General features: G+C 40.7%; 1 protein-coding gene and 1 pseudogene across 6 annotated transcripts in view; one reads left to right on the top strand and one right to left on the bottom strand.

Annotated features, from left to right (window-relative positions):
• The window catches only part of C2CD3 (C2 domain containing 3 centriole elongation regulator), a 124,264-nt gene that overhangs the window by 66,090 nt on the left and 43,124 nt on the right, over window positions 1-15,050 (bottom strand). For all 6 annotated transcript variants that reach the window (XM_045293111.1, XM_045293112.1, XM_045293107.1 and 3 more), the window contains exons 13-17: window positions 12,089-12,211; window positions 10,255-10,734; window positions 8,834-8,985; window positions 7,277-7,532; window positions 5,708-5,888 (exon numbers count right to left, since the gene is read on the bottom strand). In XM_045293111.1, the coding sequence (XP_045149046.1) occupies window positions 5,708-5,888; window positions 7,277-7,532; window positions 8,834-8,985; window positions 10,255-10,734; window positions 12,089-12,211 (1,192 nt within the window). The remainder of the gene's footprint in view (window positions 1-5,707; window positions 5,889-7,276; window positions 7,533-8,833; window positions 8,986-10,254; window positions 10,735-12,088; window positions 12,212-15,050) is intronic.
• Window positions 118-2,962, top strand: LOC115870488 (annotated as a pseudogene).

The raw sequence follows: 15,050 nt of genomic DNA, 5'->3' as shown, positions 1-15,050 counted from the left end.
GATGCCATGTCGTCAGAGACGAACGACATGGTCCATTTCCCTAGCGCCGGGGTTCCCTGAGGTTCTGTGAGCACACAGAAGAAAGGGGTCTCTTTGCGGGATTTTAATCATCCCATTATGACCACCTTAGTGCAGAAATCGGACAAATATCCAGGTGCTAACATGATTCAAAAGGAGTAACAAAATTCTTTTTAAAAATCAAGATAGAATTCATATACCAGAATAGTAATCTGTTTGAAGTATATAATCCAGTGGGTTTAAATACAACCATATTTACAAAGTTGTCCATTCACTACCACTATCTAATTTCAGAAAATTGCTATCATCACCAAAAATATCACTCTGTCCCATTAACAACCATTCGTCATTTTCTGCCCCCTTGCCCCATCCCTGGCAACTATTAATATACTTTCTGCATCTACAGATTTACCCAATTATAGGCACTTCACATAAAAAGAACCATACAATGTGTAGTGTTACGTGCTCAACTTCTTTTACTTAGAGTAACAGTTCAATGTTCCCCACTGTACCAGTTATCAGGACTTCATTTCTGTTTATGGCTGAGTGCTATTCCACTGTATAGATCAGTGTTCCTAAAGTGGGTGATACCATGCCCTGGAGGTGGGGGGGGGGGGGAGCGTGGCAGCTGAAAAAGCAGACCCCTACACCTTATTCTAGATTATGGGCTATAGTAAACAATTTTAAATTGCCAAAGGGCACTGAGTAATTTTTTGTTTTTTAAGGAGGTGGTAGGCCAAATAAGTTTGGGAGCCTATGGTATAAAATACATCAAATTAAAAAAACTATATATCAAATTTTAAAAATCAATTCATCTGACAGATATTTCCAGCTGTTTTCACTTTTGGGCTCTTATGGGCAATGCGGCTATAAACATTTACGCTCTGATTTTGAAGGGACACTTGCAGAGCCTGATGGTGCAGTGGTTAAGTGCTCAGCTGCTATCCACAGGGCTGGCAGTGTGAAGCCCCAGTCCTTCTGGGGAGAAGCGATGGCAGATTAGGCAGTTCTCCTGGGTCCCTGATGGTCACTCTGCATTGGAAGGTTTTGCTTTTGATGGATACTGAGGAGCAGCATTGGGGGTGGGGGGGGTGGTGTCCCTGGCTAATTCTTTGAGGAACTTCCAGATTTTTTTACACAGCGGTGGCATCAATTTACATGCACCAATGTAAGAGGGTTCCAATTTTTCCACATCTTTGCCAACACTTATTATGTTTTTATTTTTAATCATAGCTATAGAGTAGTCTCGAAACATGATACAAAATGGATGAACCTTGAATTATGCTGAGTGAATTACACCAGATACACTAAGACAAATATTGTATGGTCTCACTTATCTGAAGTAACAAGACTAGCCAATGCATATAGGCTATAGTTTATTAGTGGTTGCTGTAGGCAGAGTGGCTGAAAGATTACTTTTTAAGAAGTATGAATATCTGTTTATGATGACAGAAAATTTGGCAATGGGTATGTGTGATGATTACGCAACATGATTCATGTAATTGATGTCACTAAACACCTGAAGAGTGTTGAATTGGTAAATACTGTGTTATACATACATATTTTTACAATAACAAAAAATTCTAAGCATCTTAGTGGTGTGAAATGGTATCTCATTGTGGTTTGAGTTTTCATTTTCTAAATGATTAATGATAATAGGTATGTCTGCATGTGCTTCTGACCATTTGTATTTTTCTATAGAGCTAACTATTTAAATCAATTCTTGGCTTATTTTATTATTATTATTAAATACTTTTATTGGGGGCTCTTACATCTCTTATCACAATCCATACATTCATCCATTGTGTAAAGCACATTTGTACATATGCTGCCATACATTTTCAAAGCATTTTCTTTCTACTTGAGCCCTTGATATCAGCTCATTTCCCCCACCTTCCCCCCCTTCCTCATGAACCCTTGATTTATAGATTATTATTTTCATATCTTACACCATCCTCTGTCACCCTTCACCCACTTTTTGTTGTAGGTCCCCCTGGGAGGGGGTTATATATTGATCCTTGTGATCGATTCCCCCTTTCTCCCCCCACCTTCCTCTAATCCTCCTGGTATCTGTACTCTCATTGTTGGCCCTGAGGGGTTTATCTATCCTGGATTCCCTGTGCGGTGGGTTCTTATCTGTCGTGGTGTGCATGTTCTGGTCTAATCCGATTTGTAAGGTAGAACTGATAGTGGGGGGAGGAAGCATTAAAGAACTAGAGGAAAGTTGTGTGCTTCATTGGTGCTCTACTGCACCCTGACTGGCTCGTCTCTGCCTTGTGACCCCTCTGTGAGAGGATGTTCTTGGCTTACTTCTTAACTGGTCTAGTTGTAATTTTATTGTTGAGTTCTAAGTTGATATATTCTGGATACTAGACTCCCTGGATTTCAGAGATATAATTTGAGAATATTTTTTCTTATGCTGGATGTTGAGTTTTGACACTCCCGCCAGCAGTCTGTGTAATTCATATATCATACAATTCAAGAGTTCAATCACATCAAGAAGCATTGTACAATCACCACCACAGTCGGTTTGAGAACATCTCCTTCAATCTTGTACTCATCATTACCAGGAGTTTTCATTTCTTTAAGTGTGTGCTGTGATGTGTTAACTTTTAACTACGCTCCTTGGTCTTGGCTGCAGAAGTGAGACGACGAAGGGAACGTCATCCTTCGGAAAGCCTCGCAATAAGACACACACACCTTGTACCGCTGCTGTGGCTCCAAGGGCTGCCATCTCCAGAAGTCAACCTGTGGCAAATGTGATGCCCCAGTCACGCGCAAGAGAAAGTATAACTGGAGAGCCAAGGCTAAAAGACAAAGTACCACCGGTACTGGTTGAATGAGGCACCTAAACATTGTCTACCGCAGATTCAGGCATGGAGTCCGCAAAGGAACAACTCCTAAACCCAAGAGGGCAGCTGTTGCAGCACCAAGTTCATCTTAACCCTATAATTCCGAGCATGACATTTTCGTAACATTTAATTAAATGTATATATTAAAATATATACTGGTAACTATGAAAGTAAAGAATAAAAACAAAAAAAAATTTTCCTGAAATTAAAAATTCAGGTGTTATGGATTTCAACATTTAATTGTACAAAAATATTCTCGTATTAAGAATGTTAAAAAAAAAAATTAACTTAATGAAGTCTAAATTTTCCTTTGGTTGCTTGTGCCTTCTTAGCATCACCTAACCCAATAATTCTCAACATGGGGCAAGTAACAAGAATAAAGTAGTTAAGAATGTGAATTCTTACCCCTGCCAAGGAAATTCTCTCTCTCTCTCTCTCTCTCTCTCTCGCTGTATTGAGTCAATTCTGACTGATAGAGACCCTATCGCACAGGGTAGGGCTGTCCCTGTGGGTTTCTGAGACTGTCACTCTTTATAGGAGCAGGAAGTCTCAGCTTTATCCTGTAGAGTGGTTTCAAATTACTAAGTTTGCAGTTAGTATCCACTATGCCACCAGGTAATTATAATAATAGTAGTAATAGATACTCATACAGTACTATTTTATAGCTTCTAGAACACTTTTAAAGCTAATGTATTTCTCATAAAAAAAAATCTGTGATGTAGGGTGTCTCCTGATCCTGCCCCACTTCTATTTAACAGATTTGGAAATTGGCTGGGAGAGATTCAATGTGCCCAAGATCACCGAATTAGGTGGAAGTGGAATTTAAATCCTGCGATTCAATTTTTCCTTTATAAGCTTTTCTATCACACCAGGCTGAAATACCTAGGTAAGAAGGAGCACACCCAATCTCTGTGTAAAGAGAGTTATTCTACCACAGGGTAATTCAGGTATGTATGGAAAATGTAATTTAATCTATCTACCTAGCTATCCTTTCATCCATTATTTGCTAAGGGTATATTAGCATCTTATGTTTAAGGATCTTAAAATCAAAAGTGAGAAATAGAAAACTAAACAATTATAGTGATAGGATAAATAACTACAGTGGTGATAACAGGGGTGTCTCATCTGTTAAACAGGAGAAAAGTGAATCTCTGGTTTGTGCTTCTGCCTCTAAGTTTGAAGGACAATTGAACTCGGCTAAACGAAGAGAACATTTGAGGAGGTTCAAATAGCATGCGAAGCCATCTGCTTGTGGGCAGACCATCATGGACTTGGCTCACCAGTAAAGAGAAGTCCCTTTCAGCACTGTGAAGGGCAAGATGAGAGGTATTTCTGGGATTTGTAGTGGTTTGGCTAGCTAGAGGATTGGCTGCTTTGTGGTCCATACTGTCTTCATCTCCATGATGGGATCTGATGGGATCAACCAATCAGTTAACAGGGTTTTTCCATGGTCTGCTTCTAGAAGGGAAATGGATCTTCTAGCAGAGACTGCTCTTTCTCTTTCTTCTACCCTTGTACTCTTCTCATTCCCGCTCCGGCTTACTGTCTGAACTATGAACTTTGGACCTCCCACTTCACCTTGTGTACGTCCCTTGAAACACACCAGTCAGTAGATATGGTGACCTTAACAGGGGGGGTTAAAGTCCCCCCTCACACAGCTGAAAATCTACATATAACTTTTAACTCCTCCCATATTTAACTATTAATAGTCTCCTCCTAACCTGAAGCCTACAGATAAGTCAATTAACACATATTGTTATGTGTCTGTATACACAAACACACACACACACACTGCACCCACATAAAAGCTGCATTTTTAATATGGGATAGAAAAAGAATTTTGCAAGAAGTGCAAGGTTTTCATGCCTGCTTGGTGTAGCAGCAACTACATGAACTTTCATGAATTTCTTTTCCTTTTTTATACTGGTCTTTGAAGCCAGTTTCATTTAGTTTAAAACGGTGGCCAGCCACAGCTGCAGACCTCAATCTACAGTGCCTATCAAGCCATTCAACTACTGCCTGCACTGCCATTTCTTCTTTCTGCTTCTTGAGAGCACTTTGTATGGGTCTCATGCTACTCAAGGCTTAGAGTACTGCATTAAACACAGTGAAAAACAGATATGGACGTTTAAGAGATGACTTTTTAGTGTGATACGCAACTTACTGGAGATAAACTGCTCAACATTGATGGTTGTTTTTTTCAATTAAAAAAATCTGAATTTAACTGGGTCCAGGCAGTTCAAACTTGTTATTTGAGGGCCAACTGTACTATCTAAACCCCCCAAACCAAACCCACTGCATTCTGACTCACAGGGACCCTATGCAGGGTTTCCAAGGCTGTAAGTCCTCGAGAGAGCAGGCAGCCTCATCTTTCGGTGTGAAATGCAGTGAGCAGTCCAGCAGTGGCCCCTGGGCTCCTCACTGTACTATGTAGGACAGGCACCTACACAGAGACAAGATTCTAACAATGGTGGAGACCTCAGCTTGATATAAAGTGACCTCATGATTACAATAGTTCAGGCTCAGGAAAAAGTTAATATATTACAGAAAAATAATGAGTAGCCATGTGAATGATATGAGGTGGAATAACATGTAAATAATTGGTAGATCTGGGCATAGGGTGTACAGAAATTCTTGTATTATTCTCTCAATTCTTTTGTAAATTTGCTATTATATCAAAATAAAGAGCTACAGAAACTGTATTTAAAAATAAAAGTAAAGAAATTAGCCCATCTCCTATTTTATTTTATTGTCCAGATAACGTTAAAAACAAGACAAAATTCACACAGGAGAAAATCCCTAAGCGTACGTATGAGGACATACTCTCCCAAACTTACCGTTTTCAAGGATCTCAGGTCCCTCCAGCACGCTGGGTTTCGAATCCTGCGCTGGAAAGTAGTACTGGATGTAACAATCTGCTTCTCCCCAGACTGTTGCCTGCAGGGGGGCCAATCCTTTAACCTTCTCCATGTGGAACTCAAAGTGGTGCTCCATCAATCCACTTCCTTGGCCCTCCACCTATGAAAGGAAACAGAGCATTTAGTGGGCTTTAAGCTAACTTGCTTAGAATAGTCCTAGTTTTCTGTGAGGCCATCGAGTCGAAAGGGACTCATACTGACCCTATAGGACAGGGTAGACCTGCTCCTATGAGTTTCCAAGGCTCTAACTCTCTACTGGAGCAGAGAGCCCCCGCCCTCAGAGAGGCTGGTGGTGAGCCGTGACCCACGCATGTGTGCCATCCGCTGATAATAAAACAGGTACTACATTTTCAATGGGAAAAGATCTCATAGAGGAGTCCTGGTAGCACAGTGGAGTAGGTATTGAGCTAACCACAAGGCTGGTGGTTCAAACACCCCAGTTGTTCTATAGGAGGAAGAAGAAGCTGTCTGCTCCCCTAAAGTAGAAACCTATGGAGTTCTACTCTGTCATACAGGTTCACTATGGGTCAGAATCGATTCAATGGCAGTGTTGTCTTTAAAAAAAATAGATCTCACAACTGTTTAAGTGATGTTATTGAAACACATAAGGCTTACTCAAGACTGTGAGAACGAATCATTAGCAAATGCATGAATGCAATTCAGCATGTTATGGAACAAAGGAAAAAAAATACGATGATCTCAATAAAGGCTGAGGAGGTATTTGATAAAATCCAACATTTGTTCCCAACAAAAAAGCTCTTAAAAACCTCAAAAACCAAAGCTGACTGCCACTGAGGCAATTCTGACTCAAAGCAACCTTAAAAGGACAGGGTAGAGCTGCCTCGTTAGGTCTCAAGACTTGAGATCTTGACAGGAGGAGACAGCCTCATCTTTCTCCTGCAGACTGTCTGGTGAATTTGAACTGCAGACGCTGTGGTTGGCAGCAGCTCAGTGTATGGCAAACCATGCCCCCAGGGCTCCTCTGAATGCTCTTAGTACACCTCACCTCTGAGTTGTTAGGGAAAAAAACTATAAGGATAAAGCAGGTCAATGTGCTTCTCAAATGTAAGGCACTGTATAAATAATATTTTTTAAGTTATGGCAGAAAAGCAAGGAACCTCACTAATAAATCCAACATGGCCTTTGCTGGGCAATGAAGGTTAATATCTTGCTGGCTCATATTTACAACTTCCACACCACTCTCAATTGTAAAAAGGAAATTAAGTAAATTATAGGATTAAGATTTGTCCACCCAATTAGATTTTCTTTTCTTTTTTTTTCCAACTAGATTTTCTGTGTAAGTTTGAAAAGATCCATTTAAATCATTAACATGAAAATACTAATGATTCATTTGATTTTACGTAAGTCTTGGCGTGCCAGTTACATTTTTTTACTCATCCTGTTATTACTGACATAGGGATTCGGGCAGTGGTTTTACTGAAAAATGTAAGCTACTGTTTCTGTGAGTAATCAGTGCTTAGTCACTACCATAGCAACAGATGCTTTAGATGCTATAGGTGGCTGGTCCAGGAAATGAGGTGGCCTAGGGCCGAAGGGAGGGAGGATTCCTTCATCATTCTTTAATCTTTGCAGTGCCGTTATCTGATCTGAAGAGCCCATAGCTAAAAAGACTCGAAGACTCCCGTTTTGGTGGCCCGAGAAGACATCCATCACAGGCATGTAGTTGTCCACAGCAACAACTGGGTACTGAGCTTCAAGGAGCAGGCGAGAAATTTGGGGATCTCTGGAGCGAGAGAAATCGTAGGAGAGCAATTAACAATCATTGATCATGTCACAGAGCAGTTTTATATGCTACTTGGCTTGTTTTCTCACTTTGTTAAAAATGAATCTACAACTAGAAAAGTCAGTGGTTTTTTAAAAGCATGATTCCATGAGCAACCTATTAAATGAAAATTGTCAGGCAGACAAGTTCAGGATGCAGCAATCTGAAGGCAGGGAGGGAATGGGTTCAACTGACCTCTCTATGATGATGGCCCCAAGACTGGGGGATGGTACTGAACCGGGTATCTCAATAGAAACTTAACTGACTACCATTACTGTTCAGGGAGACAAATGTGGCAAAATGGAAAGAAGGTGGCTCTGGAGTCTGGCAGTTCAGATTTGGATAACAATACCAAAAAACTCCAAACCCATTGGCACTGAGTATCTGCCATCTACTATGTGTTATGTGGTAGACACTTGACATGTAATCCGCCTGCAATGCAAAGATTTGAAATATCCTCTATTAACATTTGAGACAAGCTAAATTCAGAAAGTTAAGTAACGCAGTTAAAGACACATAACTAGTAGGAAATTGACCTGGGATTCAAACTCTGATTCATATAATCCATATCAGTCCAAATGTTCCCCAAGAAACTGTTGAACTCTAGCTCTGTCACTTATTTGCTGAATGAAACTGGGTAATCTAGCCTGAGTCTATTTCCTCATCTGTAAAATGCAGAAAATACAACTCCCAGGCCAGGGCTGTTGTTAGGATCTAACTGATAGAAATACAAAATATAAGCAATGGTGCTTAGCACATGGTTCAGTGTTCAGTTTAAGTGCTCTCTCAGAATAAATGGGGTCTAATGACATGAGAGGGAAGGAAAATACAAGAAAAAAACCCCTAGCATCCCAACTAACACAGGGAGAAAAGTCAAAAGCCTACAGCTGACAGTACTATCCATAATTCCGGCAGTACTCGCCAGCCTGAGCATGCTTTCTCAGTGTTACCTTTATAAGGACTGAACTGTTCACGTAAGCTGGCCCCATTCCTACTCTGACGGGGTCCTCCCAGTGACTCTTCTACACGGTATGAGTACCTGTCTCAGAGGGCTGTTGTGAGGACTAAATGAGAATGCACGGATGGTACTAAGCATTGTGCTCCCAACATCGTAGCAGTATTATAGTATAAAAAGAGCAACCTGAGAAAAGTTCTCCAAGTTAGTACTAGGCTTGTCATGCTCGCAAACCAAAAGAATTCTTCTCCAGTCCACAGAAAGTTAAAGATGCAAAATAATGAATACTCCAAAAGAGCCAATTTACTTGAATGACATGTAAAATTGATGGAGGGGGAGTTTCACCAGCCCGAGCAGCTTGTCCTGTCCTGGGCTCCGCACCTTGTTCCAAGTTTCAATTATCATCACATTGTTCTTAAGCCTTTCCAGGTATTTGGGAGAGAGAGAGATAGGAATCACCTGGGGAAGAGGAACAACCAAAAAAAAAAAACATAACAAATAAAAACCCGTAACTGAGATTGTGCATTAATTTATACTTGTGGTCAATAAGCATTTACTGAAAATCTACTGTGTGCAAGAAACAGAAGACACTGGAATAAAGTCTACTCAGTATTCTCAAGAGCACCCAGTCTGGTGTTAGAGAGAAACATATGAAGGCCAAGTTCAAAACAGAATGAGCTGCTCTCTGATGACTTGGGGAGAGAGAAGATTGTCAGACAAGGCAAACATGCCATTGGCCAAGCTCATCCAACCTGTCTAGGGGAAAGTAACCCCTGTGGAACCCCAGCAGAGGAGGATGTTTTGGAAAGGATGCTAGGATTGAATATCTCATCAAGCTCAGTCAGTTTGTGGACCAGATGGTATTTTATTAGTCTAGTGCAAAGAGCTCTACCCAACAGGTGTTATGGTTCATAACAACACCAATCATCCATTAGAATTAGCCAAATAGTTGAAATAAAAAAGAGAAGCAGCGATCTGGATCAAAGACGAGCTTGGTTAAATTAATGGGTCCATGAAGTAAAAAGACCCCAAGTTGCTGTACTAGCTGTCATAGGAGAGAGCAGAAAAGCTCAATAATAAAACCAACAGAAAACAGGAGAGCCCCAAAGGGAGACCACGTATTCTCATGTGACTGGAAGAAAGCCTGGTGGCGCTGTGGGCTAAGCTGGACTGTGAACTGCACATCAGCAGTGCCAACCCACCACACTAGCCACGCCACAGGCCAAGACCAAGCTGTCTGCTCTCCTACAGAGTTCTGTTACTGGAAAGCCCAAGGAGCAGTTCCAATCTGTCTGTGTGGTTGCTATGAGTCGGAACAGACTCTATGGCAGTGGGTGACAAGGTAAGTGGGAGGAATAAATCAGAGTGAGGAACACTGAGAGAGACTGAAGAAACAATAAAGAAAGTGGACATTTAACTGACAAAAGCCCTACTTTTGGAAACAGAAAAATTTAAACCTATAACTTGGAAAAGAAATGGACCACAAGAAACCACATCAATTGAAACAGAACAAAAAGAAAGGCATAAAATGTTCAATAATGCTGATTGTGTCTTTTCCTCTTGCTATTCAACAGTGGGGCTGCCTGGTATATCAGATGACTGCTGAGGTCCCTCACAGTCTGAACACCAGCGTGCTTTTCAGGGGGCATTATCATTTGGGAAAGATATTTGTGTCTCACCCCATTCATCCTTAGAGGACACGGACTGCTAAGACATGGATGACATTACCTGAGAAAAGTTAAAGACCGGCTGTGCCGTGCCCCAGGCAATGAGCGATCTGGTGACTTCCTCTGTACTGAAGAGCTTACAATTTAAATAAACATTGCATGGCGGTTGCTTCTCTGATTCTCCAGTGATGAAATCCTTCCCATCTGGCACCATTAACAGCACGTGCAACAGCAAAGCACGCTCTTTAGCTGAATCGCGGGTCTGATGTACTAAATTGTGGGAGGCTGGCAAAGCCATGGAGGTTGTACGATTTGGTGACTCTGGGTGGGGGAGCAAAAAGTCCTGTTCTTTCTTTGCAGTTTCCTCACGAATTTGACTGAGAGGCGGTGCATTTTGGGCCCCAGTAACATGTTGGCTAGTTTCTGGTAGTTTCTTCTCTGGACTTGTAAGAGCACAAAATGGGGTATGCTGGGTGCTGCTACTTAGCTTAGTGTTGACACCAGTGAAATCTTTGTGATCTATAACAAGTTCCACGGTTACCTGAAAACACAAAAGAAAAAGAGTTAGGAACCGTGTCACCTACAATCAGAATTAGACTCCTAGAGAATGATGTCCTCATGCTCCAACACAATAGCAGGTTACCAGTCACCACTTCCCAGTCAGCGCATGAGACTTGACTGAAGCAAACTTAAACGGAGGGACCTTCTACAAAAAACTGAACTTAAGTAACAGTTTCACGAAAGGCAAAGAAAAGGTTCAGAATGTTACCACTAATAAGAGTTCATACCCTGGAACAGCAGAGCCAATTCACTAACTCTCAGAGAGAAAAAGAGCTTAGTTTTTAGAATGTTTAACCAGTAAGGATGCAGACAGCAACACAGACTGTCGTGATGGCAACCTACTTGAAATCCAAACACAGAGAATATAAACATCTTACTTTGGAAATACACCCCAGGTGAGTCACATACAGGTGTTTTACATTAAAGCAGGTTTCAGGATAACCACAGGAAATTATTGCTGATCATCAGCAAGCAAACAGAACAAAGTTCTTTTAAGTCTTAGGCCAGGCTCAGGATGCCTGTTGACTGACTAGATCGCAGGGCCTAGCTTTTAAGTCACTAACAGGCAAATAAGGGAGAGGAGACTCAGTTCTTTGGCCTTTCCAAGTGACATCCCCATATAGCCTGAGTGCCTCCACACAATGTAATGAGTGTAAAAAATTCCATGGAGACTCATTAAGCAAAGTAATTTAGACGAACTGTATTAAGCAACTTTGGCTACAAGATGAAAGGAGACTAGAGAGATGTGACAACTAAGCACAATGGATGACATATGACTGAAAAAAATTTTTTTTTGCTAGAAAGCAAAGTAATGGCATAATCTGTAAAATTCTGAATACAGACTATAGATACAGTGGTCAATGCTAGATGAACATGGTAAGTAAATGCTTTGGTCAGCAGTGACGTAGACCTCTTAATCGGTGCAGTTCCCTCCCTTCCCATACAGCCTCCTCACCAAAAATTTTCCTCACATCTTGTATCATGTAATGCCAGTACCATGGAACGTCTTCTGCCCTTCACACACATGTTCAAATAAAGGGTTTTGTTCAGACTGAAGAAAAAAAAAAACAATGGTGCAGGGAACAGTGTATGTAACATGTGCATCTCATGTTAAATGTCATCTTCCCTGACTGCCAATAGCTGGTACTGCCTCTCTGGTTATCCCTAGTACATTACACCATTTACTTCAACTTCCTATCATTTCTGTTACCCTAATTCAGTATAAGCTATTTCGGGGCAGAGACCTGGATCTTCCTATCTCTTGTTATCACGTCTCAGTGCCAGACAATACTATGTACTCAGAAAGTATTTCTGACCATATCACTATGACATACCTTGAGGGGGCCAAATGGAGCCTGCCCATTTTCCTGTTGCACCGGAAGCTGGTCATGGAAAGAAAGCAGCTCTGACTGGATGACCGCTCGCAAAGGAAGTGACGCAGATCCAATCACTTCTGGCTGAGGGAAGAGGAAAAGAAAACATTTAGGTTAAATTAAAAAGGAGCCGCAGGGAAATTAAACTGAAGTGAGAACACAGGGTGTCAGATAGAGGAACCAATGCTCAGTGAAGTAAATCATTTACTGACTGAGGCTCTTTAAGAGGAATCCATAGTCTGCCCTATTTTGGCATCCCTTCTGGGTTTCACACGGCTCCCTAAAGGTTGTAGAGGGTGCCATATGGCACAATTAGGTTGAACAATTATTGCTATTTTTAGTTTTTTTTAAAAATGAAAAATCTTCAAATTAATATTAAAAATAAAAATTAGGCCAGATAAACTTTTGCCTTTAAAGTGAGTAAAATTATAAAAATATATCTGATGCCATAAGGCCTATGGAGAAACAAAAGTTGCCATGTGTGTGGAGTTGAAAATATAGACTGGTTAACATATTGTAGAAATGAAACTTGGCAATAAATACAAAAAGCTTTAAATATTCCTATGCTTTGGCTCACAGACTTCTGTGAATTTATGCTAAAGAAATAATGAACAATACATCAAACATTTAAATACAATTACATATGTTCTTTCCATTATTGGTTATAAGTAGCTAAAAATTAAAATTAAAAAAATTAGAATTAGGTATCCAATAATCAAAAATGATTAAGCTAATTATTGTACCTCCCTACAAGGGAAATAGTGCACACCCATTGAAATGACGTTTATTATGAATTCTATAATAAAAATAATTATTAATCTTTAAAATAGCATAAGATTATAAACTATCAAATATTTATGGAATGATGAGGAAAAGATTACATTGATATCTGAAGAATAATGAATAAAAACACTCAAGATACTGTTAAATTTTAAAAATGAGGATAAAGACTACATACAAAAGAATTCTAAATCTTTCAAAGACATAGATCTGTAATATTGTATTCATTTGAAAAAGACAGGAGATATGCATAAATTTTAACAAAATTTATTTCTGGGTGATGAGATTATCAACAAATTTTGCTTCCTTTTATCATTCTTGTTTTTCTAGAAAAAGATAAATTCTTTTGCAATTAGAAAAAGTCCATTAATTAGGCATAGAAAATGACAATATATAGCAAAATGTTAATAGAATTAGTCTTAAAGTTGTATAATTATGTTTCCTTTTCTTCTTTTGCTATGTTTTCCTTAAAGAACTTGTATTATTAACAGACTCTGAAAAAGCATAAATGAAAATGAAACATCCTAATGCTATTCACGTCTAGGTGGAAATTAAAAGATTATAAAAGACTACTCAGTGAATAAAAGAATGAATATGCTCCAAGTTTATTGATTTATGCTGTTAGCTGCAAGTGGATTTTACACACTTGGAATTAAAAAGCAAACAAACAAAAACCCAAAGTCAAATTCACTGCCCTGGAGTCAGTTCCAACTCACAGCAACCCTAGCAGACAGAGAAGAATGATGCTGTGGTTTCCACAACTATAATCTTCATGGGAGTAGAAAGCCTTATCTTTCTCCCACGGAGTGACTGGGCTGATCAGAATTGTTACCCCTCGTTATATTATTTTGGATATAGGCTAGACATCTCACTAATTCGACCTGCAACCAGGAAGTAGACTTACAAGTTATGACGACCAAACCCAAACACTCACTGCCACTGAGTTGATTCTGACTCGCGACAACCCTACAGAAGAGGGCAGCACTGCCCAGGTGGGTGTCCAAGACACTCACTCTTTACAGGAGTAGAAAGTCTTTCTCCTAAGGGGCAGCTGGTGGTTTCAAACTGCTGTCATTGTGGTTAGCAGTGCAATGGGTAACTACTACATTATCAAGACTCCGATATAAACATCGTCCACTCTTCATAGTAGGATGTGGGAAACAGAAGGATTTCTCCCAAGTTGTCTCCTCCAAATATATGCCAGACTTAGCTGCTTGAGAATGACTGTACACTTGGAGGTCATCAGGAGATTAAGGGTCATTCTCCCTGAGAGTTAGCTGTCTAGACCAAGCAGACACCATTGTTTATCCCACAACTAATAGGGCCCACTCCCTTCTGATAAGGATAGTAGTTGTCTGTTTCCTTGTAGGAGACCCCAGAGAGGTCAAACCCGCCCAAGGATGAACAAGATTAGACTGCCATCATGAATCTAGGGTCCGCCCATCTTGTCACATGTATACCCTTACACCTCCCCATTCCTACGGGCACACCCCTAGCTCATCCCTTCCTGTTACGCTTATACCTATCATAGATCAACCTCCTACAATGTGTATGCCTATTGTACTGCCCCTTCCTGTGACGTGTGGTTACCTGTAATCATGTCCCCCCAAAGTGATGTAATGCGTGGTGAACAATAAAGGAAGCTCTCCTCGGGCCGGAGGCTCTCCCCAGCTCTGGGGCTGAAAGCTCTCCCCAATTCCTGGGGCCCTCTCTGGCTCTCGGGCTAGGAGAGGCTCCCCGGTTCTCGGTCCCCGAGGCTGCTCCTGCTCTCGTAGCCGGCTTCCCTCCACGTGGACCACCAAGCAGGGCGGAGGTGAGCAATGCTACCATGTAATGTGTCTAACTGCATTACTGTATCTCTCATGCTCTCGATGACTTTAATATAATATATATATCTCAACCGTACAATTGTGCATTACTGAACCCGTGGGTAGTAGTAGCGGTGGGGGCTGGCCCCTCACCCCCCTCCTAATTTAATACTACAGTAGGGGGCACATTTAAAGAGGCTAAGAGCTTGGCACCTAAAGTCAGAAGATTTGAGGTGGAGCACTGGCTGTGTCCTGAACTAGCTTGGATGATCAAAGCTAAGTTACTTAGCTTCACTAGGTCTCAGCTCCCTCATCTGTAAAATGAAGAAAAAAAA

The sequence above is a fragment of the Echinops telfairi genome, unplaced genomic scaffold (genome assembly GCF_000313985.2).
Source record: "Echinops telfairi isolate 266 unplaced genomic scaffold, ASM31398v2 ScPeMD7_1713;HRSCAF=2227, whole genome shotgun sequence".
NCBI classification, from domain to species: domain Eukaryota; kingdom Metazoa; phylum Chordata; class Mammalia; order Afrosoricida; family Tenrecidae; genus Echinops; species Echinops telfairi.
Note: the sequence above shows the minus strand (reverse complement) of the source record. Positions and strands in the feature narration are given on the sequence as shown.